The sequence below is a fragment of the Stegostoma tigrinum genome, chromosome 38 (assembly GCF_030684315.1).
Source record: "Stegostoma tigrinum isolate sSteTig4 chromosome 38, sSteTig4.hap1, whole genome shotgun sequence".
Classification (NCBI taxonomy): Eukaryota; Metazoa; Chordata; class Chondrichthyes; order Orectolobiformes; family Stegostomatidae; genus Stegostoma; species Stegostoma tigrinum.
In genome coordinates, this window is record NC_081391.1 from 7705976 (window position 1) to 7731532 (window position 25557).

Consider the following 25557-nt stretch of genomic DNA (forward strand, 5'->3'; position numbering starts at 1 on the left):
ATTACGCCCATCCATCCGACCGCCCGCCCACTTTCCTCCCCTTCCATCTCTCAGCGCAATTTCCGGCGGTAGTCCGGTCCTCCTGAAACCCAAATTAACACCGAGGCGCTCATCTCGAATCTTAACCGTGGCTCTACTTTCCCCAGCTATGGCTGCTAGGAGGGGTAAAGTGGCCCGCCGGTTTTCAGACACTTCCCTGGAAGTGCTAGTAGCGGCGGTCAGAGCCAGAGCCAAAGTGCTTTTTCCCCGCTCTGGGAAGAAGGTTCACAGCAGCTTATCTAAGAAAGCGTGGCTGGAAGTGGCCGAGGAAGTCAGCAGACTGAGCATCACCCCCAGGACCTGGATTCAGTGCAGGAAGCGATTCAATGATCTCACTCGTTCAGCCAGAGTAAGTAAAGATTCAAATAATATATGTATATGCAGAAAGCGTTGAAGAAACTCACCAGGTCAGGCTGTATCTGTAGAGGCAGAAATGTTTGGGATCCATTTCAGAACCCTTCAGCCTCTCCTACATATTCATCTGTAGATTTACAGCACAGGAAGATGCTGCTTTCCCACTATCCAGCCCATCTTGTCTGTCAGAACAAACTAGCCACCCATTCTTATTCCTACTTTCCTGCACCCAGGACTTTGCAGGTGTAGATCCAGGTTTTCCACTTCAACCACCAAATTGGAAACAAATTCCAGATCACAATCCCAGGTGGCAGACTTCAACCTTTACTCCTTCTGCATCCAAGGATATTTGGAGATGTGACTCTTGGATTGGGATCAGACACACAGGGAACGAAAGAACCCCTGACCAGTGACATAGAATGCCCTAGGGGGACAAACATACTCATTAGCGAGGGAGTGCTGACAACTCTTTCTCTGATCATCCTAAATCTGGACCCTCTGCTAACTGACCTCTTGGCTAGTGGAGACAGAGCTTCTCTGTTCAATCTGTCCAAGTCCATCAATATTGTTAAAGCACTCCATCTCTGTTCAAAGAAAGACAATCTACCTCATGAAACCACAATTTTCAAGTCCCGTCCATATTGCAGCAAGTCAAAGACCCAGAGCCTTCATCCGAAAGCATGTAGACAACCACTGCCCCATGGCACAAACCCATCCTAGTGCAGGTCACGCTGTACCCTTGAAATTCACCATGGCTGTTTAGATAGCACCTTAAAAACCCACAACCATTACTTTGCAAAAGGATAAGGGCAAGAGGTAAGTGGAAATACCATCAACCGTAAATTTCCCTCCCAACACACTCGTCATCCTAACTCGGAAACGCTGTTCCTAACAATGACTGGGTCAAAATCCTGGAACGCCCAAGGGCATTGTGGGCATACCAATTGCACGTGGACTGCAGGAAGGCAAGTCACCACCACTTTCTTGGGGTAATTAGAGACAGGAAATAAATTCTGGTACAGCCCGTAAAACCCATGTCCCTGAATAAATTAAAAGAAAAACCTTTCCCACTCACTGAGTACACATGCATACCGTTACCATCTGTGTGTTTCACATCAAGGAAAGTATGCAGGCTATTCAGCCTCTCACACTTGTTCTGCCATTCAGTGAGCACATGAATGTCCTGATCTTAATTCAGAAAGCATATGTTAAACTAATTCCTGGAAGGTTAGCATCACTGATGAGGCCAGCATTATTTGCCCATCGCTAACTGGTCTTGACCTGAGTGGCTGGCCTTTGACGGCAGTTAAGAACTAACTTCATTGTTGTGGGTCTCGAATCACATGGCGGCCAAAAAGGGTAAGGTCATCAGATTTCCTTCACAACTATCACTTAGTAGTGCTTGATTCCAGATTTATTGAACTTTAATTCCACCAGTGCCTGTGGTGGGATTTGAACCTATGTCTCTCATGTTACTGGTCAACTTACATTACACTACACCAGTGTCTCCGCTGTATTTTATTTGAAATCTTCAAATTTCTACTACTCTTTGTATGCAGAAGTGTTTCCTAATTTCTCTCCTGATGCTAAGGCTGTGCTTCTCATCCCAAACTTGCCCTCTGACTGATGGGAAAAGTTCGTCTCCACCCACCCTATCATTTCTTGTGGTTGGTTGGCTCATCAAGCTGATTTGTTGTTTCTTCCGCATTCTGCTGTTTTGAGGGTTTGTGGGTTGTTGATAGGGGTGGGGGTGTATTTCATATTGCGTGGTAATACCTGGTTCCTGAGGCATCCATGTAGGAAGTAAGAGTTGTTCGCGGGTAGCGCGTAGTTCTCCCATTTTCAAGCCGATTTGAGTGTGTTTAGTCCGTAGGTCTCTAAGGTTTTCGAGTAGATTTGTAGCTCGGGTTGTGGATGTTGTGGTTGATTGGCTCACCAAGCTGGTTCTTTGTTTTTCTGTACGGAAAACTACGCCAAATGACAGAGCACTACCCATGAACAACTCTACTTCCTACATGGATGCTTCAGGAACCAGGTATTACCATGCAGTGTGAAACACAAAACCCCCATCACCGATCCACAAGATCACAAAACAGCAGAATGCGGAGGAAACAACAAATCAGCTCGGCGGGCCAACCACCCACAACATCCACAACCCAAGCTACAAATCTACTCTAAAATCTTAGAGACCCTATAATTTCATTTCAAAGTCCTGAAATAAAACTACAAACAAATCTGATTGTGCATTTCTCCATGTAACTCTTCCTCAGCTGACAGTTTCAAAGATCCCAGTTTACACTCAGACATGTGACCTTTAACTGGTAAATACCTCAAACTATTCAATGTGTCTGCCCTCACCAAAAGACAGAGTTCTGCGACTTTGCAAGAAAATTCTTAAATCCCAACTTCAGCCCCACAGCACCTTGCAGACAAGAACGAGAACTAATCCATTAATTTGGTGAACTTAATTTGACAACATCTGATGCATAAATTTCAATAGGAGATGCATAGAACCAAATGATACAGCACAGAAAGGGGCCATTTGGCCCATTTTGTCCACAGGGATCCAGAGACAAGGTCAGAAGTCACACAACACTAGGTTGTAATCGAACAGGTTTATTTGAAATCACAAAGTTTTGAAGCACTGCTCCTTCCTCAGGTGCACTATAACCTGGTGTTGTGTGACTTCTGATCTTGTCCACCCAGTCCAACTAGGCACTTCCACATCACGATCCAGAGACACTCAGATGATCTTTTCTAATCCCGCTTTCCTGCATTTTCCGAGGCCCTGCAGCCCACAGCACTTCAAGTTCAGATCCAGGATCTTGGATTGCAGATTTTTGTTCTATAAACGTTGAAATATTGCATTTTTTAAAAAGGTTCATTTAAATATTCATAATTGTGCGACCCTTTTATTATTCGGTTCTTCATTTCTGTTTCAATGATTATTTGTTTTACTTGTATTATCTCATGATGGTCTTTCCAGTTAATCGGTCGATCTCATCCCTTCTGATTCGCAGGAAAAGGCAGCGCACAACATGAGGGAAAGGAGCAGATTAGGTGGGGGTACAACTGATGTTGTAGCTCTCAGCCCCGTAGAGCAATCAGCGATGGACATCAGCGGCACATCGAAAGCGATCAGCATTGGAGATGGCGAGGCCGGCGGATTCTCCAAGCATGCCGACTGCTTCACCATCGTGCCTCTTCACATGGCCCAGGCGATTCCTGTCAGCATCAAAACCTCGCCCAGTATGGCCAAAGCTCTCAATCTGCAAGCGGTAGCCTTTTCGAGTTGAGAATTCCTTCCGCTGCCAACGCTGACTCTCGCCCCGTTTTTGTTTCTTTTCTCTCCCGCAGGTCCGCCTCCTCCTCGGGAAGTTTTCGAAGAGGAGCCTCCGGAGGAGGACAAACCCGCGGCCTCCCTCCCGAGCGGTAGCGCTGAGCTGGCCGAGCTCGAGCAGGATAAGAGCGAGGCCGAGGGCCCGGCTCCGCTCAGCGGGACGGAGCGGGAACGGGAGGGCCCGGAGATGTCGCGCCGGCGGGTCTTACCTTCCCCCGGTCCCGCCGACTGGGACGGGGACTCGGACCTGCGGGACCCGGCCATCAAGAGGAAGATGCTGGAAGCTCACCAACGGCTGTACCAGGTGTTGGAAGGCCTGCCGAAGACTCTGAGCGCCATGTCCGAGAGCATGGAGGAGAGCACCTCCGCCATGTGCGGGGTGGTGTCGCACGTGGTTTCCACTCTGCAGTCCACCCTGGAAAGTACGACCACCCCCCGGGAGAGTACGCTGGCCGAGCCCCCTCAGCCGGAGACCCCGTCGCCCACCGTCAACTCTTTGATCGAGGCTCAAACGGCCGCCATCCAGGCGCTGGGCGCCAACGTTTGCTCGGCCTTGGAGAGGATGGCGGGTCAGCTGGACACCCTGGTGGATCGCGTGGACCGGGGCTTCGAGACCGTCTCCCACCTCTTGCGGTCCGCCCTGCCTCAGACGGGCGGCAGTGAAGAGACGAAGCCCCGCGCGGGCCGCGCCGGCGCGAGCTGCCCTTTCCCGCCAAATCCTCTGCCTTGCGCTGCCCCGGTGTCAAACCGTCAGCTGAGCCAGGGGGCGCTGCAGCCGGAGGGCACTCCCCCGCGAGCGCGCGCCCCCAGGAGCCAACGGTCTCCGCGAGCTTGCCAGGAGGCGCCCGCTAATTCCTGCTTGACGGGAGGAACGTCTCGTAGGAGTGGCAAAGTGAGTAAACCTTGCCGTAAAAGAAAACAAATCAAGTCACGTACAGATTTAAAGAGGTATTAACAGCACGCAAACGGGCCCAACTTGTCCATTGGCGCCTGAGTTTGTGATCCTTCATTTTGATGTGCAGTGCTTTCTGGGAACGGCTCATAAATTGTCCTGTCAATACAAACTACCTCCCAGGTTCTACCGTCAATAAATGTGGAGCTGAAAAAGCACAGCAGGTGAAGCAGCATCCCAACAAAGGGTTTCGTCTGGAGACGTTCACTTTCCCTGCTCCTCGGATGCTGTTTGACCTGCTGTGCTTTTCCAGCTCCATATTTAGACTCCCAGGATTTAGCCTTTGCTTCATTAAATCAAACCCAAAGAACTGCGGGTGCTGGAAATAAGTGAAAGCAGAACTTGAGCCCTGCTGGTTACATCTGAGTCTGGTTGGGGGCAAGATTTAATGAAGCAAATTGCTGGAAAATGTCAGAAGGTCCACGGCAGCATCCATGGACGGAAATCAGAGTTAAAATGTTGGGTCCAGTGACCCTTACTCAGAACTAGAGGACCGGAAAAATTAAATCTTCCCTCCACAGATGCTGTCACAGACCTGCTGTGCTTTTCCAGCAATTTGCTCCTTTAAATCTTACCTCCACCTAGACTCAGATGTAACCAACAAGGCTCCTATTCCATCTTTCCATGGTGACTCAAGATGGACCAACAAAGTAATCCCGCTTTAGGGGTAAAAATGCCTCCCTAAATCTCCACTGCTCCCACTTTGTGTAACAGTATCCAGGCTTGTACAGCATTACCTATGCTGCCAGGCTGTTCACTATGTCAATGTGAACCTGTTATTACAACTTCAAAGTTAAGGACATCAGCTTCTACACTATGTGAAGGGCTGAGACAAATGGGAACAACTGTTGTGATATTTTAAATAGATTGAGATGGCTAGGATTGCAAAAAAGGTTCAAAAGGATAAAGTTTAGCGGCATGGTAAATAGAAGCCATTCGGCCCATCAAGACTGTTCTGCCATTCAGTATTTTCATGTATACACATACTCTATTCAAAGACATATTCCCACATCTTCCCCTTGATGTCTTTAATCTATCTATTTCTTAGGTATACCCAGTGCCTTGACACCTAAAGAAGCTGTGAATTCTACAGATTCACCACTGTCTTAATAAGGAAGGGGTGTACTCTGCACCCTGAGACCACAACCCGTTGTTTTAGATTTCTAAACAAGACCAATCTATCCATATCTGCCAGAGTTCTATGTATTTCAAAAAGATCCCCTATCATTCTTCTAAACTCCAGTAAATACAAGATTGAAGACTAAAACTGAACATGACACTTTGGATGTTGTCTCACCAACAACTGCAACAAGACATCCCTGCTCCTTTACTGGAACCCTTTTACAATGAAGGCTAACATACCATTTGCCTTCATTACTGCTTGCTGTCCCTGTTTGCCTGCTTTCAGTGACATATATACAGGGGCAACGAGGTCTGTTTATACATCATCATTTCCCAATCTATCTCCATTTAAATAATATTTTGCCATTCTGTTCTTCCTTCTGAAGTGGACAACTTCATATTTTTCCATGATATACTGCATATTTGCTGGCTTATTGTAAATTTTTTTACTGCTTTGAAACCATTTTATTCTCCTCTCCCCGCTTATGATTCGACCCAGTTTTGTGTGGTTGGCAAACTTGGAAATATTATATCCGATTCCTTCATCCAAATTGATGCTATATTTTGTGAATAGCCTGGGCCCAAACATTGATCCCTGTGGAACTCACCTTTCACTTTGAAAAAGACATTTATTTATGCTCTCTGTTTCTTGTTTGCCGACCATTTCTCAATCCATGCCAGTATATTATCCCCAATCCCATGTGCTTTATTCTTACACTTTAATCCCTTATGTGGGACTTCAGCAAAAGCCTTCTGAAAATCCAAATAAACCACATGTATTGGCTCTATAATAAGAAGCATAGATTCAGATATATGCAAGGACAGCCCCAATGGATTTCAAACCCATTGCTGTAACCATCTGCTAATCGCAATAAGCCTAACAACTGGTTTCTTGCCAATTCCATTTTTATGGAAGGATCTGGTTTTCCCCAATGTGTCTGTGCAAACTCCTTGGCAGAACACTACTGTGCGTGAGAGGATTTACGCTGTCCCATTGAAATCTTTGCGCTGTGCCATCTGAGCCTTACCCTGTCCAATTGGAGCCTCACCTTTATCTGTTGGCTTGAGTTTCTGCCATTTTCTCATTGTATTTGAGATCATTTTAGATCCATCTTCCAAACATTTACTCTTAATTTGGCTTCTTAAATCATAAATTGTTTTCACCGTAATTCATAGCGCACTTAGAATTATTTAGCAAATATTATTTAGTCACCGATTCTTGGTTCTTGTTAGACTGTTTTTTTGAATATTGCAAGCACAAGCTGGTTGTATATAGTCAGTATCTTGATGATACCAGATCATTTTCTGGATTGATCAAAGATATTTAATTGCTTTGGGTGTCATGGTGAAGAGGATTCTGAACTCTGGTTAGCATAGAACAAAATCCTTAAGAATCTCAAGACTCTTGGACAGTGACTTCCACCATGACAAAGCACATAGGGTGAAACAGAGAGAGGAATGACATGATTGTCATTGGATGTAGTGTTTTCAGATTGGGCACAGACCAGGAGTTATTTTTTAAACCACTGCTGTGCCGACCTTGAAAAGAGATTTATTTTGCTTTGAGGTTCTGCTCAGCACATTTGCAGATCACTTGATACTTAAGACAAGAATTGATTAGGGATAGTCAACATGGCTTTGGAAATCATGCCTCACTAATTTGATTGACTTTTTTAAAGAAGTAACAAAGAGGATTGATGAGGGCAGAGCAGTGGATGTGACCTATATCGATTTCAGTTAGATATTTCATAAGGTTCCTCCTGGTAGACTGGTTAGCAAGATCACATGAGATGCAGGGAGAACTAGCTATTTAGATAGAGAACCGGCTCGAAGGTAGAAGACAGAGGGTGGCAGTGGTGCGTTGCTTTTCAGACTGGAGGCTCGTGACCAGCGGTGTGCCACAAGGATCAGTGCTGGGTCCACTGCTTTTTTGTCACTAATATAAATGATTTGGATATGAACATAGGAGGTAGTAAATTCGCAGATAACACTAAAATTGGAGGTTTAGTGGACAGCAAAGATGGTTAGCTCAGAGTACAATGGGATCTTGATCAGATGGGCCAATGGGCCAAGGCCTGGCGGATGGAATTTAGTTTAGATAAATGTGAGATGTTGCATTTAAGAAAGGCAAATCAGGGTAGGACTTATACACTTATTAATAAGGTCCTGGAGAATGTTGCTGAACAAAGAGACCTTGGAGTGCAGGTTCATTGTTCCTTGAAAGTGGAGTCCAAGGTAGATAGTAAAGAAGGTGTTTGGTGTGCTTGCCTTTATTGGTCAATACATTGAGTAGAGGAGTTGGGAGGACATGTTGCATTTATGCACAACATTGGTTCAGCCCTCTTTGGAGAATTATGTGCAATTCTGGTTTCCCTCCTATAGGAAGAATGTTGTGAAACTTGAAAGGATTCACAAAAGATTTATGTGGATGTTACCAGGGTTGGAGGATTTGAGCTATTAGGGTGAGGCTAAATAGACTGGCGCTATTTTCCGTGCAGTGTCAGAGGCTGAGGGGTGACCTTATAGAAGTTTATAAAATGATGAGGGGCATGGATAAGGTAAATAGGTAGGGGTGTCCAAAACTAAAGGGCTTAAGGTGAGAGAGGAAAGATAAAAAAGGAACTCAAGGGGCAATGTTTTGATGCAGAGAGTGGTGCATGTTTAGAATGAGCTGCCAGAGGAAGTGGAGGAGACTGGTACAATTACAGCATTTAAAAGGCATCTGGATGGGTATATGAATAGGAAGGGTTTAGAGGGATATGGGCCAAATGTTGGCAAATAGGTCTAGATTTATACAGGCTATCTGGTCAGCATGTTGGACCGACAGGTCTGTTTCCATGCTGTGTATCTCTATGACTATTTATAAAATTTGACATGAACCAACATAATTGGGCTGCATTTTAAAAAGTAACATTTTTCAAGAAATTTTGCTTTTGATAATTTTCCCTGATATATTTCAGAGTAATTTGGTGCCACCAAACTTGCTTATTGCTGGAAAAACAACATTTTGTCAAAGTTTCATTCGGCACGAATCAGGACAGTCACAAGAAATATCAGCATAAAGGGGAACAAGATTTTGTTCTGTGTGAGAAAAGCATGCTGCTTTGTGGGCAGGTGGGCTTTGATTGGTCAAGGCATTGCCAAGGGAAATGTACCAACTAATAATAATTGACAGTTAACTACCAAGCTTTGATTAAATTTCAACCAGGCTGGTTGACTCTGATTGGTCAAGACATTGCCATACGTCACAAGCCAAAGAATAGTAATCAGATCATTTAAAGTTGCACAGATGCAATGTGTGATTATCTTCTTCCGGTCTGCAAAGAACAGGGCCTCATGTGTGAATATATGTATGAGTATGTATAGTTTCTAATATGTGCATATGCCTCATACTGTGAGCTGACTGGCAATCTTAACTTGGCTGCCAGGATAATTCATAGCACACTTAGGATGTCCAATGCTGTCCAATCACTAAATCTTATTTAATGTTGGACTTTTTTTTGGGGTTTTGCAAACACTGTCAGGTTGGGTATGGTCAGTAACTTGCCTCTTGCCAACAATGGAAGGGACATGCTGATTAATATAATCCGATATCTTTGTGATTTATGAACTACATACCTAGCATCACACTGGCAGTAAATCATATGTGGTAGGCAGAATGGTTTTGTTAGCTTGATTACAGCCACTTCTTAAAGCTAAACACTACTTTTGCTGCTACTGCATAGTACCAGCCCACAATCCTTCTTAGCTGCATACACAACAGATGCTCCCAAGAGTCCGCACTTGCCAATTGGCATGCTGATGCCATGTCAACATGTTAACTTCTGCTATCTCCAGCCACTCCCATGCATAGACTTTGGAGGTCTGCACAGCAGCTGGAAAAGTTAGTGGGAATGTAATTAGCAGCATGAAACAGCTAGCTTCACCTGTTGATCAGAGGCTTGAGAATCCTTACCCTTCCAAGGTGACTTGAGGTACTTTCAGAACTGAAAGTAGCGGCCTTAGGCCCGTTTAGAAATTTTCATGATATACACAGAAAAGTGACCAGATCACAGTAGCCATTATCCTGGAGGATCTGCCCTATTTCAGCGACAGTCTTACCTGGTGATCAAATGGCCCAGTCTGTATTTACACGGTTACTGTTAAGGCCAATTTTATAGGGTGTGGAACTGTAAGAATCCTAATACGTGTGTTGGCCCATGAAAGTAGACTTGTGTTACCCAGTAGTAAAGAAACCCCAGCATATTTCTCAACTTGCACATCATGGAAAGGCAGCTCATTTGACTGCTGCAGGATAATTTGAATGCAGAATGAAGACCATTGAGACATGCAAAGAAATCCTTACATGCAGCTACAGCTATTCAAATGTAGTAAACATGTCATGTATATATCAGAAATAAGCAAGGGATAAGGGTTTAGTGTCTATCTGTTGAAGACATGTTTGTCGTGGAATCAAACAAAGATTTTTCTGAGCACAGTGTCTTGTGAGCATCCCATCGCAACGTCATCTTTTTGGGCATAAATGGTGTCTCTAAAACTGAGCTCACCTGCTTAAACTGTTGAGTTAATAAGTTTAGTGAACTGATCCACATATTATTAAATGTAATTCTGCAATTGGATACCAAGATGGAGGGCAGGACAAAATTTTGGCTGTAAGTGATGCTTCTTTTTTGTGGTATTTCAATGTTGGAACTGATTTCGTTGAATTCTAGGAGCAGTAATTACTGTTTTATAAACTGTTGTATGGTTTTGGATGCGGAAAAAAAGATCGAAACAATGGTACTTTAAAAAAGGACAAAAGTAAGACAAAGGTAGTGACCACGTGGTGAGAAATGAGTCAATGGAAAAAAGAAACCTACACTGCCATCTGATCCAGTAGTGAACCTTCACATCTACTGCCTCTGCTGTTTGGTTTCAAGTACTTCTGGACATCTGAGTTGTCTGACAAAAATAATCAAACAGCAAAATTCACAGCTGACCTTGAAGAAAACTATGTGGGGAGATAATAGCAGGGGAAGCAGCTAAGTGGCTCATTTTTTAAACATTGGTTCGGCCACTTTTAGAGTATTGCGTGCAATTCTGGCCGCCCTCCTATAGGAAGGATGTTAGAATAATAGAATCCCTACAATATGGAAACAGGCCAATTTTTGGCCTAAAAAGTCCACACCACCGCTGCCTGTAACTCCACATTTCCCATGACTAATCCACCTAACTTACACATTCCGAAACACAATGGGCAATTTAGCATGGCCAATCCACCTAACGTGCATGTCTTTAGACTGTGGGAGGAAACCGGGACACCCAATGGAAATCCATGCAGAGACTCAGAATGTGCAAACTCCACACAGACAGTTGCCCAAGGGTGGAATTGAACCGGGGTCCCTGATGCTGTGAGGCAGCAGCGCGAACCACTGAGCCACCGTACTACTAATGAAACTAGAAAGGGTTCAGAAAAGATTTGTAAGAATATTGCCAGGGTTGGAGGGTTTGAGCTGCATGGAGAGGCTGAATAAGCTGAGGCTGTTTCCCTGCAGCATCAGATGCTGAGGGAAGACCTTATAGTGGTTTATAAAATCATGAGGGAAATGGATAGCGTAAATGGGATGGGGGGCCCAAAACTAGAGGGCATAGGTTTAAGGTGATAGGGGAAAGGGATCTAAGGGGCAACTTTTTGACACACAGGGTGGTGTGTGTATGGAATGGGCTGCCAGAGGAAGTGGGGAAGGCTGGTTCAGTGACAACATTTAAAAGGCATCTGGATGCATATACGAATAGGAAGGGTTTAGAGAGATTTGGGCCAAATGCTGGCAAATAGAATTAGATTTACATAGAATCCAAGTTGAACGGAAGGGCTGCTTCCATGATGATTATCTCTCTGACTCTGTGGACAGCATTCACTAAATAATCTTGAGTGTGCCATGAAGTATGCTAACCGTACTTTGAGATTGCCAATCAGATTCACAGTGAGGTGCACTTGCATGTACTGCATATGATGTCTAGCAAGGCCCCAGTTCTTTGCAGACAGGAAAAAAATGTCGGTATCGTGCCTCTTTGAACTTAACACAATAGACAACATCCATTCAGTGGTTCATTCCCATGATAATGTCATAACCAGTCAGCGTCAACCTTCCTGATTTAAATTTAAACAAAGCTTGGCAATTAACATTAACTGATTATCATTAACTGTTATATTCTCCCTGGAAATACCTCCACCAAACATAGTTCATTTGCCAATCAATCAGCATTGGCTTGTCATATAGTGGCCTTCATTGCCCTTTGTTTTGGTACTTCTTGTGAACATTCTGATGAGTGCAAGATGAAAAGCTTTGACAAAATGTGTTATTTCTGTATCAGAAATACTCATATTTAAGAGTGTCACCTTGTCTGATTAATACAACTGAAAATGGGTTTATCACAAATGAATAGTATTCTTAAATTACTGTCAACCACAACATGTGGTTAACAAATGACTGTAAAATACTTCAGAATTCCAAGCCTGAAAGCAGTCACCTCCTGGTCCGCTGAGACCTCACTTGGCGTTTAGCTGCTCTCAATTGGGGTCGGAGTCGAAGTTAAAAGGTAATTGACCGTGAGACCTCCCAGTTAATTGTTATGTTTTAAGCGCCAACCTTTCTCCTTAGCTGTGATGGCCTGCCCCCATCCATCCTCAGTTAAAACCAGGAGTAGATGTGGTGGAGGCTGATTTGGATCAAGAGTTTGAGTTTTAAGACTGAAACGCACCTTTTCTTGGGTCAGAAGTCCCCCATGAGTCATAAACTTTTCAGAACAAGACGTGGAATCTGGCTGCAGTTCACTTGAGCCATTTATTACCTCCTCCAGAACAATCTTTTATTTCTACCCTACCTATCACATGCATCTGGCTCATTATCATCTTTACATTAATCCTGTTTACTTTATCCTATTCTAAAATTTTCCATCATGTTGTTTTTCTATATCCCGCACCTTCACTCTTGTACTTGGTACTTCACTGGTTTCGCCTCAAACATCTTCCAATTCTGACAACAGGTTATCAATTTGAATTTTTAACTCTGTTCCTCTCTCTCTACAGAATGCCATTTGACAAGAATTTTGGATTCTTGTTTCAAACTTCCTGCGTTAGCAATATTTTGACCTTATCTTAATGCCTATGCATGTTGCGTATTTTTTAAACAAAATCCCCTTTTGCTGTCTTACAAATCATGCTTATTTTGATCCATCAGGTTGGGCTTTCACATTGACCAGGAACCAGTTGATATCAGATAGGAGTGCAACCGCCACTGAGGTAAGGAAGGAGTGAATTGCAGTAACAGTTTGTTTATAAAACACCTGCCATATTCTCAGAAGGTCACAAGGTACTTTCCTTGTTGGGGGCGGGGGGGATTGTTGCTGTCCATCCGGAGAGTCCAGATTACTGCAATAACGCAAATTTCTACACACACCTTGTAGATTGGAGCAATGGGTAGTGAGGATAGAGTCTCCAATAGTCTTACCATCTTGTGACTAACCAGGAAGCTCTTCCATTCTCACTGCCTCCCATTGCTTTGTGTTGGGGGGATTGGCAGCATGATGGACAAATGTTTTGATCATGTTATGAATGCTCTTTACTTGGCTTCAGGTCTTAGGGTGGGTATTAAACCCAGGTATTCTCTCTAAGAGGCAGGGAAACCAAGCCACAAGATGTTGCTTTATATCTAGTGGATTACACTTTACATCTAGTCCGTTGTTGTTAGATTGGCAAGTGAAGCCTCTAATTTGTACATAACAAGTGCATGGATACAAATGAGTAAATAATGTCTGCCGTAGTAACTAATTGACTGTCCTGTTAACAATCACTGTGGAATAGTGCTAGTTAGCAATATATCTTTTCCCTAGGATAGGAAATTTCAAGACTGGGCGTCACATTTTTGAGGTGAGAGGAGAGAGATTTAAAAAAGACAGGAGGGACAAATTTTTTACACAAGAGAGTGGTTCATGTATGGAATGAACTTCCTGAGCAAGTGGTGGATGTGAGTACAATTACAATGGTTAAAAGTCTTTTGGATAGACACATGAATAGAAAAGGTTTGGAGGGATATAAGCCAGGAGCAGGCAGGAGAGATTAGTTTAGTTTGGAATAATGTTTGGAATGGACTGGTTGGATATTTCTGTGCTGCATGACTATGACTCCATAAATTATTAGTATCTTCTGTCATTGGTAAAATTGATATGTCAATCAGCCAGCTCAGGCAGGAACCTAAATTAAAGCCTCAGTTAACTTTACTGAGACGAGTTGTGCAGGCTTAATTTATTCAGACTTTCTTGGCAAGTGATGACAGGAAAGATTATCTGAGTGAAGATTAACATTCCCGATAAATCCACAAGACCATAACATATAAGAGCAGAATTAGACCATTCGGGCCATTCAATCATGGTTGATATGTTTCTCAACCCCATTCTCCTGCCTTGACCCCACAACCCTTAATCCCCTTACTAATCAAGACCTGATCTATCTCTGTCTTAAATACTCTCATTGAGTTGTCCTTCACAAGCCTCTGTGGCCATGATCTCCACAGATTCACCACCCTCTGGCTGAAGGAATTCCTCATCATCCAGACACTCTGTTGAAGGAAGCATTGAAGTGTCTAACTCTTGCACTTTGATTTTAGAATAATAAAGCTACTCCAGTTCTGTTTTAAAATTATGCTCCTAAAATACAACTATCAAAAAAGTTGTTTAGTTATAGGAATATCAAGCCTGTTTTTTCCAGAAAGGGAGAGTGGCAGGACTTGGAGCTGATTGCTTTATTCTATGCAAATCATTTGTGTCCTGCTGAATCACCTCAAAGGTCTGAGTTTTTCCTCTTTAATGGTGTTGTGAGCTCAGGGAATGGAATGTCACAAACCAGCAAGAACAGAAGGGGAATATCCTGCTTGCATCCACTCACCCGAGCACCCTCTTCTCTGTTAAAATGAATGATGCAAATCTGTTCTTTTCTACAGAATCATTTGGAGGAGGAAGAGATCCATTATATTGCTCTGAATCTATCTCCAACAAATCCAACACGTAGTGCGGCATGTCAAATTGTGTATGCATAGGTTTGGCCGGGAGCCCTGTTAAAAAAAACCTATCATCACCATCCAGCTGTATATCAAAGTGACTGAAAACAGAACACAACACAAGCACTTCACCAATTTTGCTGCATTTGTTTTTGTTCAAAGCTTTTAACATTATCTTGGCAAGAGGTTAGAACAATGCCTAGCAGATTTTTATTTACTGACTAGGAAATGTTGACATTGATAGTTGCACTGCTCAACATGAACTGGCTCGTTAGGTCAAGAAAAGCTTTGGCTTTCGGACATTGGCCTGAGCTATGTGAGGCTTGGACAAACACAAGGGCTGGTCCCAGTATTCCTGGACTTGGGAGGGACCAAGAAATCACCCAGTCATCGTTCCCACTGCTAATTGCAACCCAGGTCATTTACCAACATCAATTAGAACAAGACTTGGCTCCACCTTTTGATCAGATAGCTTTTGAGGGTCTACTACTCTCGTGTGCAACAACATAGCCATTTGGCTAAGGCTCACCCTGGCATCATCAGGTGCCCATCATATGGTGGAGGTTGGTTGGGTAAATGGTTTACTTACCACCTTGGGTGTGTTACTTGGTGGTGGCTCATCTGCAACGTGGCCACAATTTTGGGAGAGGTAAACTGGAAATCTTATGCAGTCACTCCATCCAAGCAAGGATCAACGTCTCCAGTTGTGGAGAAAAGGAAAGGATGCAGAAAAACAAACAATTGGTCTGAAAATATGAAGGAATGTTGGAACAGTGAATGCACTGTTTCATTATCATTTGGAAAGGGTTATTTGAGGATGTTCGTAAAGTTAACAGCACTCAAACCAGGAATTTTTAATCTAGACTTTTTCTAAAAGATGTTCAGAAAGATATTTTGGTTATTTACTAATTAGTTTAATATTAAAGAAGGTACAGCAGTGGAACGTCATTAGAGCTGTAGACTAGACTGTGTCATTGCGAAATAAAGAGAATCACTTTGATACTTAAGTTTCTGTTCTCTGTTGTGGAGATTGGAATCAATGGTCAGTTTAATTCTGTCATGGGTTGTGGGTGTCGTTGGCCAGGCGCCAATTTCATGCCTAAGAGCATAAGCAATAATGACAGGAGTTGGCCATGCTGCCTCTTGAGCCCACTCTGTCATTCAGTGATCCACTTCAAAACCATTTTCCTAAACGTATCCCCATATCCCTTGATAATGCCCCACTATTTCAGGGAATGAGGGGGGGTGCGTAGGGGAATGGGGAATTACAGACCTGTTAGCTTTACTTGAGTGATGGAGAAAAATACCAGAATCTATTATAATGTGATTGACTCTTAACTGCCTGGCTAGCAATGCCCACAATCTGTGAGTGATAAAAGGAATGAATAAAGGATGTGGTAAGCACTTGCTATCACTTTGGCTTTGACAAAAATATTAGGAGCTTTTTGAAGATGTTTCAAAGTTGATAAAGGAGAGTCAACTGGCATAGCATATGTAGATTTTCAGAAGTCTTTTGTTTAAGTCCTTCACAGGAGGCTGATTAAAAATATTAAAGCACTTGGGATAGGACTTACTGTACAGGCATAGATTAATGATTAGCTAAGAGACCTAGGAACGGCCTCCCCTAACATTCAGTGAGATCATGGCTGATCTGTGGCCTGACTCCAAATGCTTGTCTTTAGCCATTATCCCTTAATACCTTTGTTTAACAAATGTTTACCTATCTCTGATTTAAAGTTAATAACTGATCCAACATCCACTGCCATTTGTGGAAGATAGTTCCAAACATCTATGACTTTCTGTATGTAGAAGTTCTTCCTAATATCTCTCCTGAACTCTCCATCTGGTCCTAATTCTCAGAGTATGCCCCCTAGTTCTAGAATCCCAAATCATTGGAATTAATCTACCCTGTCTTCTTTTTAATATCATGAGGACTTTAATCAGATCACCCCTTAGCCTAAATTATAGAAAAAAAAGGCCTAATTTCCTCATAACTTAGCCCTTGAAGTTAAGGTACCATTCTTGTCAACCTACATTGTACTCCCTCCAAAGCCAATATATCCTTCCTAAGATGCGGTGTCCGGATCTGCCCGTAGTGCTCCAAGTGGGGTCTAAAGTGCGGCATAACTTATGCACCCTTGAGTTCCGGTCCTGTAGATATAAAGGCAAGCATTCCATTAGCTTTCTTGCTTATTTTCTGCATGTGAGCCCCCAAGGGTTGAACATCCACAGGGTTTAACTTCATACCACCTAGAAAATACCCTGATCCATCTTTTCTGAGTCCCAAATGTATAACCTCACACATGCTTACTTTGGACTCCAGCTGCCACCGTTTTGCCCATTCATTTAGCTTGTCAATATCTCTTTTAATTTTATGTATCATCTACACTGTCTTCAATGCCGCCTAACTTTGTGTCATCAATAAATGTGGATATTTGAATTGTCATTATCCAAGCCACTGGTAAATGATGTGAATAATTGAGGCCCTAACACATATCCTTATTGGGCACCACTGCTCACATCCTGCCAAGTTGAGTACCTGCCCATTATCCCTACTTTCTGCCATCTGGCACTCAACCAATATCCCAGCCATGTCAGTGATTTACCCTCAGTTCTGTGTACTTTTACCTTTGTTAACAACCTTTCATGTGGGACTGTGTTTTGGAAGTCCATATAAACAGTATCCAAAGACATTGCCCTGTCCATTTTTCCTCAACCTCAATTTGGTGAGGTTCAATGGCAGAAAACAGAGTAGGAATAAATGGGTAGTCTCATATTCTCACATTGGCAGCTTGTAACTAACAGGGTGCCATAAGGGTCAGCACTTGGGCCCAAATGTAATATTTTCAAATTTGCAGATGATGAAAAGTGGAGGGGCTTTTGTGGTGCAGTGGCATTGACCCTGCCCTCTGGACTAAGAGGCCTGGGTTCAGGTCCCACCTGCTCCAGGGACATTAATATTGTCTCTGGACAGCTATAAAATGGCTTCAGGAGGACTTAGTGAATGGATAAGAGAATACCAGATAGAATATCATGTGAAAAAATGTGAAGTTATCCACTTTGGTAGGAAGAAGAGATTATTTTTTAAATGGGAAGAGGTTGGAATGTGTCAGTGTATGGAGGGACCTGTATGTCCTTATCAATAAGTCAGTGAGCTGGAGAAACCTATTAAAAAGGACAGCACGGTGGCTCAGTGGTTAGCACTGCAGCCTTACAGCACCAGGGACCCAGGTTTGATTCCAGCCTCGGGTGACTGTCTGTCTGGAGTTTGCATGTTCTCCCTGTGTCTGCGTGGGTTTCCTCCGGGTGCTCCCTTTTCCTCCCACAGTCCAAAGATGTGCAGGCTAGGTGGATTGGCCATGCTAAATTGTCTGTAGTGTTCAGAGGTGTGTGGGTTATAGGGGAATGGGTCTGGGTGGGATGCTTCAAGGGGCAGTGTGGACTTGTTGGGCCGAAGGGTCTGTTTCCACACTGTAGGGAATCTAATCTAGTCTAGTCTAAAGAAAGTTAATGGAATGCTTTCTATTATTGCAAAAGGATTTAAGGACAATGTAGTGAAATTTTGCTTCAGTTGTATAGTATTGTTAGACCACACCTAGCATGCTGTGTGCAATTTTGTTCTCCTTGTCTCAAGAAAGGTATTGTTGCCATAGAACAAACTTGTTCCCAGGATAGTGGGATTATCCTCTGAAGCAAGAGAGGTTAACTGAGCTTGAATTCTCTCGGGCTTCAAAGAATGAGGTGTGATGTCATTGAAACTTACAAAATACTTAAAGCGATAGGCAGGGTAGATGCAGGTAAGATATTTCCCCTGGTTGTGTAATCTGGAACCAGGAGGTGTAATATTGAAAATAAGGGGGAATGCCTATAAAGTCTGAGATGAGGAGCCATTTTTGAAATTCTCTGGCACAGAGGGCTGTGGAAAGTCAGCCTTTGAGTATGTTCAAAGTAGAGATTAACGGACTGATTACTAGTGGCATACAGGATTATTGGGATAGGGTGGATAAAAGGCATTGAAGTATTCAATTTGCTATGATCCTGTTGAATGGTTGGACAGGCTTGATGGTCTGAATGGCCCACTCCTGTCCCTGTGTCTTTAGGATCTAAAAGAAATCTCAATGACTATCTGTCTTAAACGTGCTCAATGACTGAGCTTCCACGGGCTTCTGTGACAGAGAACTCTGAAGATTCACCACCATCTGAATATGAAGAAATTCTCTCCAAGCTCGGTCCTGAATGGTCTCTAATTCAGAGACTGTGTCCTCTGGATCCAGGACCACCTAGCCTGGGGGAAACATCCTTCCTTCATCCACCCTTTTGAACCCTGAAGAATTTTATGTTTGAATAATATCATCTGTCATTCTTTTAAACTCCAGAGAATTGCCCCTGAAAAGGTGGCAGTCAGTTGCTTTCTTAAACCTCTGTAGTCCATTGTTGCAGGTACATCTACTATACCCATGGGATAGGAATTCCAGAATTTAGATTAAGTGACTGTGAGCTATAGCAGTATGGTTCCAAGTGGGTATGGACTACTAAATGAAGTGGAACTTAGGGGCATGATGTTGCCATTGCATCTCCTCTTTCTAGGTAGAGGTTGTGAGTTTGAAAGCTACAGTCTAAGAGTGTCTGGGCAAGTTGCTGCAGTGCATCTTGTAAGTAGTACACACTGCTGCCACCCTGGTGGATGGTGCGCCAGTCAAGCATGCTACTTTGTCCCAGATGGTTTCAAGCTTCTTTGGTGTTGTTGGTCCCATCCTCAATTAGGCAAGTGGAGAGTATCCCACACACTCTTGAGTTGTGCCTTGTAGGTGATGAACGGGCTTTGTAGAATGAGCGGGTGAGTCATCGCTCCACTAAATTCTCAGTCTCTGAGGGAGTAATTTACCTCCAGCCTCTCACACATCTGACTGATTAAAGGTGGGCACTGAAAATTTATGCCATCAACCAGTTGCCCAACACAAGTAAAATGTCAGCTGTGACTAAGTACCTTCTACTGATCAATTTAATAAGCATCAGACATGAGGTTTTCCCACAGTTCTTCTGGTGTTTTTTTACACAAATAGAATGAAATTGATCAAATGAGCATGAAATATCATAGATTTTCAAGCATTTGGTTATATTTCATGCAATTTTCTGAAATTTCATGTCACCGCTTGTCACTTTATAAAGCATCATTGTTGGAATGATGCCTGCCTGTGAAACCAGCTACATTTCCAGGACGAATCGTACATCAGTGGGAGATCCCACTAACTGTATATGGTTTTAAAGAAGCTCTGAAATTTAATATGCTTTTGGGGTGTAAGGCCACTCAAGACACATATTAAAAACCTTTCAATATATATTTTAAAATTTGCTGGGGAACTATCCCAACGAAATTGCAAATGGATCTGTATGTTTTTAAGTCATTTTCATTCATCAATAAATACTTTTGTTAAAGTCATGCATTTACAATATGGTTAGGGTTATTTACTTTTAGTGGAGAAACCACATTTCAGTTGTACTAAACTGCAACTTATTATTCTTCAATATATCAAGGAATATTTTTAAAACATTAGCTTTTTTCAAAGAGTTACAGTTGAAATGCCAAATTGAGAGTTTGGGATAGATTTGCATTCAGTTTTTCAAAAAATTCACTAGTGGGGCATGAGTACTGGTGGTTGGCAGTTATTGCCCATCCCTAGTTGCCCTTGAGAAGGTTGTGGTGAGCTGCCTTCTTGAACCACTGCAACCCGTGCACTGTAGGGTGACAATGTTGTTAAGGAGGGAACTTAGGGATTTTGATCCATTGACACTGAAGGAACAAAATGCTGGAATTGAATTTGAATGACAACTCTGAAAACAAAGGGTTTCTCAACTCTAGTGCAACATTGGCTGCAAGTTGCTGATTGCACCCATAGCAGAAATTCTCTTCCTTGATTTGTTTTGGTCAGTCAACTTAGGCTTTCAGCTAGCCAACTCAAAGCAGTGCATTCTGTCATAGAGCGGTCTTGCAAAAGGGTTGTTTTTGTTGAAAAAACATACTTTTTTATCTGTCAGATTCCTTTGCAGGCTCACAGTTTCATAGAAACAGAAAATAGGAGCAGCAGTAGGCCATTTGGCCCTTTGAACCTGCTCCACTGTTCAATGTGATCATCCAACTTAGTACCCTTTTCCAGATTTATCCCTATACCCTTTGATGCCTTTAGCCTGAAGAACTATATCTATCTCTCCCTTGAGAACATTCAATGTTTTGGCCTCAACTGCTTTCTGTGGCAGATAATTCCATACGCTCACCACTTCTTGGCAGAAGAAATTTATTTTCATTTCAGACCAAGTGGGTCGTTCTGTGCTATTAACTTAGGGGTCAGTTAGCTCAGTTGTCTCAATGGCATTGCTGCAATGCAAAGTAATGCCAACAGCATGGGTTCAATTCCTGCATTGGCTGAAGTTACCATGAAAGATTCTCCTGCTCAACCTCTCCCCTTGCCTGTGGCATGGTGACCTTCGTGTTAATACCACCACCAGTCATGTCACATTAATGAAAGAGCAGCCCTTTAGTTCCCATATGATTAAGGCACCTTTATCCTTAAACTGTAACCCCTGATTCTGGGAAAAAAAACATTTTCATAAGCATGTTGTGAGCTTAGATAGTGCGGATTGTTGGTTACATTTCCTTTACAGCTTTTAAAGGCCATCGTGCTATTGCTAATGTCCTAGCTGTGCGCATCTTAATGGTTTTGCTGAAGAGAAAACGTAAACAGAAGTGTAACTGACATTTCCTTCCTTAAGCCGAATACTGCTGAGGCCTGTCCCAGAGAGCTCCACTGCCCACTATAACCAGTCAATGACTATATCTGAACACAAACAGAAAGGGTAATGGAAACAGATACAGTAATGACTAAGGAAATATGATACATGAACAATGAATCAAATAGCCTTTACTTTTTTCTTGGGATGTGGATGTCACTGGCAAGGCCAGCATTATTAAGGTTATTAACCTTATTTATCCCCCTCATGATTTTGTAAAATTCTATAAGGTCACCCCTCAGCCTCCGACACTCTCATGAAAGAAATTCCAGCCTATCCAGCCTCTCCTTATAACTCAAACCCACCAGTCTAGGTAACATCTTTGTAAATCTTTTTTGTACCCTTTTCAGTTTAATAACATCTTTCCTTCAGCAGAGTGACCAGAATTGTCTGCAGTACTCTAAAAGTGGCCTTACCAGTGTCTTTGTAACATTACATTCCAACTCCTGTAGTCAGCACTCTGAACAATGAAGGCAAGTGTGCCAAATGCTTTATTTACCACCCTGCATAAGATAATCGTGCACAGCATTGTAGACATTGTATTACCATGGATCGAGGATTGGCTAACTAACAGGAAGAAAATAATGGGAATAAATGAGTGTTTTTCTGGTTGGCAATCAGTGACTAGTGGTCTGCCTCAGACATCAGTTCTGGGACTGCAATTGTTTATAATTTACATGGATGATTTGGAGTCAGGGAACCACGTGTACTGTGTCAAGGTTTGTCGTTGATACTAAGATGAGTGGTGGGGCAAAGTATGCATACGACTCAGGAAGTTTGCAGAAGGTTATAGATGTTTACGTGAGTGGGCGAGGGTCTGGCATAGAATTCAATGTTGATAAATGTGAAATCATCCATTTTGGCAAAAATAACAGTAAAAGGGAATATTTTTTCAATGGTAAAAGATTGGAGCATGCTGCTCTGCAGAGGAATCTGGGTATCCTTGTGCATGAATCGCAGAATGTTGGTTTGCAAGTACAACAGCTAATTAAGAAGACAAATGGAATTTTGTCCTTCGTTGCTACAGGGATTGAGTTTAAAAGCAGGGAGGTTATGTTGCCACTGTATAGGGTGCTAGTGAGGCCACACCTGGAGTACTGCATGCAGTTTTGGTCTCCTTAATTGAGAAAGGATGTACTGGCACTGGCGGGGGTGCAGAGGAGATTCACTAAGTTGATTCCAGAGTTGACAGGTTGGCTTATGAGGAGAGAGTGAATAAACTGGGATTATATTCATTGGAATTTAGAAGAACAAAGGGGGAATCTTACAGAAACATACAAAATTATGAAAGGAATAGGTAAGATAGAAGCAGGGAGGATGTTTCCACTGGCAGGTGAAACTAGAACAAGAGGGCACAGGCTCAAAATTAGGGGGACCAGATTTAGGATTGAATTGAGGAGCAACTTTTTCACCCAACAGGTCGTGAATCTGTGGAATTCTCTGAGGCTTCCTCATTGGATGCTTTTAAAGCTGAGATAGATCATTTTTTAATTGTAAAGGAATTAAGGGTTATGATGAAAGGGTGGAAAAGTGGAACTGAGGCCATGAAAAGATCAGCCATGATCTTATTGAATGGCAGAGCAGGCTTCAAAGGGACAGATGCCTTGGTCCTGCTCTTGGTTCTTATGTTCTATGTTCTGCCTACCTGTGACACCACTTTCAGGGAACTTTATACTGCACCCCAGGCCTCTGTTCAACAGCACTCCCAGGTTCCTACCATTAATTTTAAAAAATCTTCCTGGGTATCTTTGTTCCTAAGATGGCACCATAAGTGACAAATTGTGAACTTTTCACTGTAGTTATTTCAGTACATTACAATAAAGCTAATTCAAATTGCCGCTCATTATTAGGCCTTGAACTGAATGGCTTACCAAGCCATTTCAGAAGGTGGTTAACATGCAGCCACATTGCTGTGGCTCTGGAGTCTGAGTGGGCCAGAACAGGTAAGGATGACAAATTTTCTTTCCCTGAACGGGATCAGGTGGGTTTCTGGCAGTAATCAATGATAGTTTTCTGGTCAGCATGAGAGAGACTAGTTATCAATTGTAGGTCTACTAATTGAAGTTGAACCCACTATCTCTAGACCATTAGGGAGCTCTGGTGTATTGATCCAATGACATTACCACTTTGCTACTGTCATCCTCCGGGTCAGTTTATGAGCTATGATCTTTTTAGCTGACAAGGAAGTATGGACGAGAACATGGCAAGGAAGTAACTGAGGGAAAAATGATTAAATAAAAAATTGTGATGTCCAGCTATGAAATGATAAAACAAAATTTGCAAAATACCTCATATTTATTAGAAATTTTATACTGACATTTAAAGTTTAACAATAAATACATTGCTGATTAACCCGTAATGAGAGTTTTTTTTTCAGGAAGTTAGTTATCATTAAGTCAGAATGAACCATATTCATGACGTGAGCAATGTCAACCAGCACATATTACAGGATGTGAAACCTAATATAACCTGTAGGTGGCATTGGGCTTAAAGTCAGAAATAGCCCATGGCACTGAATGTACTTATTTTGCACTTAATTTTTTTCAATCCATGAAAGTGACAGTAGCTCCATGAAATTTCACATTCATCAAGACCAAAGATTTGAATTTGAGCCTGGGTGACCAAAAGGGAGTAGCTACTGACATTTCAAACCCCAATGAGTTATTTGCATTTAGATTGTGAAAATGACAAGTTCAGAACCACCTCTTTGGATGTTGCACTATCAAAACACCTGCAGATTACTGAAGGCTGTAAGGCCATGGGTGTCTGCCAGCTGACAGAAGTCAGTAACCTGAATACCCAGGGAATGAGTCTCAAAATTAAACATGGAAACTTACACCTGGTTTGGCAAAAGTTCAACTTTAAAACTTATTATAATTTTTAGATCCCTTCCAGGCGTTGTCCCTCCCTATACCTGTAACCAGCACTTCAAACCACATAAGTATTGGAGTCCTCAAACTCTGGCCTCTTGCACATCCCTGATATCCATTGTTTGACCATTCTTGTCTGAGTCTTCACTTGCCTGGGCCCTAAATTCTGGAGGCCCAGAATTCTGGTAAAAGCACATCATTGTGCATTAATTATAGTCAATCTCTTTGTAGCCTCGTCAGGTCACAAAATAGTGCTGCTACAGGATGGAAGGTGATGCTTATGACCCAGCAACATTTGTTCATTGGGACAGTGCCATGGTGAAAGCAATCTTCAGTGATCTGGTCCGGCATCCTTCACTGGGTAAACTATGTACCATTTCCACCCAAGCAAATTCAACAATGTTCAACACTTCCATATTGGTTTACCTGTCATGTCTGTGAGAGTGAACAAACCTAGTCAAACACACAAAATACAAGTATAAAATACACTGTGACACATTTACAGTGAATATTTGAAACATACATATTTACCCCTCAAATTGGAAGCCTACTACATAATCAGTCTTGTACTGAATTCAACAAGGATATTACTGATGACCTAAAATGTATCTCCACTGGGGAAAAAAAAAGCATTCCTTGCCCCACTGTTTGTGGATACTACGTGAGGAGCTTGTTATCCCAGCGGTCAAAGCCTCAGCAGTTCAATAGTCAGTCCAATATTCATTGTCCAGCCACACATCACACTTGAGCTGTTTGGATTGAGAAGAAGGTCATCAGAGCCTCAGTGTTACATTTGACCATGAGACAAACATGTATTTACAGCATCATTGAAACCACTTATTTCCAATTCCACCTCTGCCTAAGCTCACCCGCTGCTGAAACCCTCACTCATGCTTTGAAGAAACGTCTTCTCTGCTGGCCTTCAAAGTTGTAGCTTCCCCAAATGTAAAGTTGTCCAAACCTCTGCTAGCTTATCCTTATCTGCACCAAGTCCTGTTTACCCATTAAATCTCTATTTGCTTGTGTACTTTAGTTCCCAGACGAGTAATGTTTCAATCT

General features: G+C 42.6%; 2 protein-coding genes across 2 annotated transcripts in view; one reads left to right on the forward strand and one right to left on the reverse strand.

Annotated features, from left to right (window-relative positions):
• On the forward strand, positions 1 to 23977 carry LOC125447170 (uncharacterized). Its single transcript, XM_048521362.2, has 5 exons — positions 1 to 388; positions 3414 to 3642; positions 3751 to 4625; positions 13028 to 13089; positions 14786 to 23977. The coding sequence occupies exons 1-4, from the start codon at positions 149 to 151 to the stop codon at positions 13043 to 13045; spliced, it is 1362 nt and encodes a 453-aa protein (XP_048377319.2). The 5' UTR covers positions 1 to 148; the 3' UTR covers positions 13046 to 13089; positions 14786 to 23977.
• The window catches only part of LOC125447171 (CD276 antigen-like), a 57694-nt gene continuing 56059 nt past the window's right edge, over positions 23923 to 25557 (reverse strand). The window contains exon 10 of the mRNA XM_048521363.2: positions 23923 to 24951. The gene's annotated coding sequence lies outside the window, so the exon portion shown is untranslated. The remainder of the gene's footprint in view (positions 24952 to 25557) is intronic.

Bases quoted from the DNA above. Each gene is read 5' to 3' on its own strand.
- LOC125447170 (XM_048521362.2), top strand. From the start codon at position 149: ATGGCTGCTAGGAGGGGTAAAGTGGCCCGCCGGTTTTCAGACACTTCC. The intron at 389-3,413 runs GTAAGTAAAGAT...TCTGATTCGCAG, and splicing joins ATCTCACTCGTTCAGCCAGA to GAAAAGGCAGCGCACAACAT. The intron at 3,643-3,750 runs GTATGGCCAAAG...TCTCTCCCGCAG, and splicing joins CAGCATCAAAACCTCGCCCA to GTCCGCCTCCTCCTCGGGAA.